This window comes from Clupea harengus, chromosome 11 (assembly GCF_900700415.2).
Source record: "Clupea harengus chromosome 11, Ch_v2.0.2, whole genome shotgun sequence".
In the NCBI taxonomy this organism is placed as follows: domain Eukaryota; kingdom Metazoa; phylum Chordata; class Actinopteri; order Clupeiformes; family Clupeidae; genus Clupea; species Clupea harengus.
Window position 1 is genome coordinate 802747 of NC_045162.1, and position 2958 is coordinate 805704.

Sequence of the window (2958 nt, forward strand, 5' to 3'; positions counted from 1 at the left end):
ATAGACACACAAACACACAAACACACACACACACACTCATATAGACACACTCACACACTCACACACACACTCATATAGACTCACACACACACTCATATAGACACACACTCACACACACACACACACACACACACTCATATAGACACACACACACTCATACTCATATAGACACACACACACTCATATAGACACACTCACACACACACACACACACTCATATAGATACACTCACACACACACACACACTCATATAGACACACACACACACTCATATAGACACACACACACACGCACACACACACTCATGCTCATATGGTTGGTTGGGGCTAGCTGCTGTGGTGTGGGGGTGTGGGGTGTAGAGGGCTGGCACACACAGACACACACACACACTCGGATGGCACCAGGGTTGGCCACAGGCCGGTGGAGGGCAGCAGGGCACGTCGCCATGGGGACTGGCTTAACATCACGTCACCACGGGAACAGGCCTGACATCACCTCCCTCTTAACCCCCTAAACCCCTTAACCCCACACCAGCCCAGTCCTGAGGAGCCCACTGATTCACACACTCACACACACACACACACACACGCACACTCACACACACACACACTCATATAGACACACTCACACACACTCACACACACTCACACACACACACACTCATATAGACACACACACACACACACACTCATACTCATATAGACACACACTCATAGAAACACTCACACACACACTCATATTCACACACTCACACACACACACTTGTGTGTCTCTCCCTCGTGCTCTCCTTCCCTGCTATCTGTTGCCACCCCCACCCCCGCTAGATACACACACACACACACACACATACACAGCCCCGCTAGCGCAGCTGTAATTAGCGAGTGAGCGGAGCTAGCGCTCGGCAGCGCTGATAATACCCTTAGCTTTAATTAAAGCCATTTATGGGGGATGTACAGACCTTTAGTCTAGGGAGTAGAGTCCCCACTACTCCACTCTACACACACACACACACACACACACACACACACACTCACATACGATGGGCCATATACACACACACACACACACATGATGGGTCATATACACACACACACATATAATAGGTCATACACACACACACACACACACACACACACACACACACACACATATGATGGGTTATATACACACACACATATGATGGGTCATACACACACACACACACACACATATGATGGGTCATATACACACACACACACACACACTCACATACGATGGGCCATATATACACACACACACACACACACACACTCACATAGAATTGGCCATATACGCACACACACACACACACACTCACATGCGATGGGCCGTATACACACACACACACACACTCACACACACATACGATGGGCCATATACACACACACACACACACACACACTCACACACACATACGATGGGCCATATACACACACACACACACACACACACTCACATACGATTGGCCATATACACACACACACACACACACACACACACACATGATGGGTCATATACACACACACACATATAATAGGTCATACACACACACACACACACATACATATGATGGGTCATATAGACACACACACACAGACACAGGCACATGAACGATCGTATACACACACACACACCTTCTCCTTATAGCCGAAGTCATACTCATATATACACACACACAGACACACGCATATAATGGATCACACACACACACACACACACACCTTCTCCTTATAGCCGAAGTCATACTCATATTTACACACACACACACACAGACACACGCATATGATGGATCATATACACACACTCACACTTTCTCCTTATAGCCACAGTCATACTCATATAGACACACACACACACACACCCTAACCCTTCTCCTTATAGCCAGTCAAACTGTATGCTTGTGTGTGCACAAGAACATTTATCCACTGTAAACTTTATATACTGTAGACTGTACATAATAATAATAATTATTATATATATATTATTATTGTAGACTGTACATAGACTGTATATCAGTGTGCTTGCTTGCTTGTGTGTGTGTGTGTGTGTTCTTCCTGTGTTAAGATGAGTGATGTGATGTGTGTCACCAACTCTCACTCATATGTTTATCAGTCACACACACACACACTGTTTCCCCCCAGCGCGCACACACACACACACACACACTCACTCATATGTTTATCAGTCACACACACACACTGCATGGTCTGACCTCAGACCAGCCCACTCTTCCTGACTTCTGTCACTTCGTGAGTGTGTGTGTGTGTGTGTGTGTGTGTTTTATGTCAGATAGAGAAGCATGCGGCCATTACTTTAAGGACGTGTGTTAGACGTGTGTGTGTTAGATGTGTGTGAGCAGGGTGTGTGTGTCCCTGGTGTGAGAATGCAGATGGATTCCCTCCTAAGTATGTGTGTCCTGACCTGGACCCTGGGCACCACCGCCACCGTGGCCACAGGTAGGTACACACACACACACACACACACACAGGGAGACAGAACGAGAGAGAGAGAGACAAAGAGAGAGAGAGAGGGAGGGAGAGAGACAGAGAGAAATATTTAATTTGCTTGTGATTTTGTTTTTATTCTCTCTATCTCTAACTGATTATTCAAATGAATATAAATAGTCACTCTAATAATTATTTAATGGTTTTATAAGGCAGTCCATGATGAGAGGGAAGCGCTAAGGAGGCTGATTAGTTAACCATGATAGTTAACCATGTCTGTACTGAAGTATCTATTTTTAAATGTTTCCTTTCCTTTCCTTTCCTTTTTTAAATGTTTCTTTTTAATGTTTTCTTTTACCTGCTTACATGTAAAGCACTTTGAATGGCCAATGTGTGTGAATTGTATTATAGATAAACTAGCCTAGCCTAGCCTAGCCTTGCCATTGTATGCCACTTAATAGACAGTAGATATTATTCCTCGTTAGTCTTTCCTGTT

At 44.9% G+C, this 2958-nt stretch overlaps 1 protein-coding gene across 1 annotated transcript in view; it reads left to right on the forward strand.

The window, feature by feature from the left end:
- The first annotated feature begins 2294 nt into the window (after positions 1–2294).
- The window catches only part of g6fl (g6f-like), a 33777-nt gene continuing 33113 nt past the window's right edge, over positions 2295–2958 (forward strand). Inside the window, exon 1 of the mRNA XM_031575974.2 lies at positions 2295–2474. Coding sequence (XP_031431834.1) covers positions 2402–2474 — 73 coding nt within the window. The 5' untranslated portion in view covers positions 2295–2401. The remainder of the gene's footprint in view (positions 2475–2958) is intronic.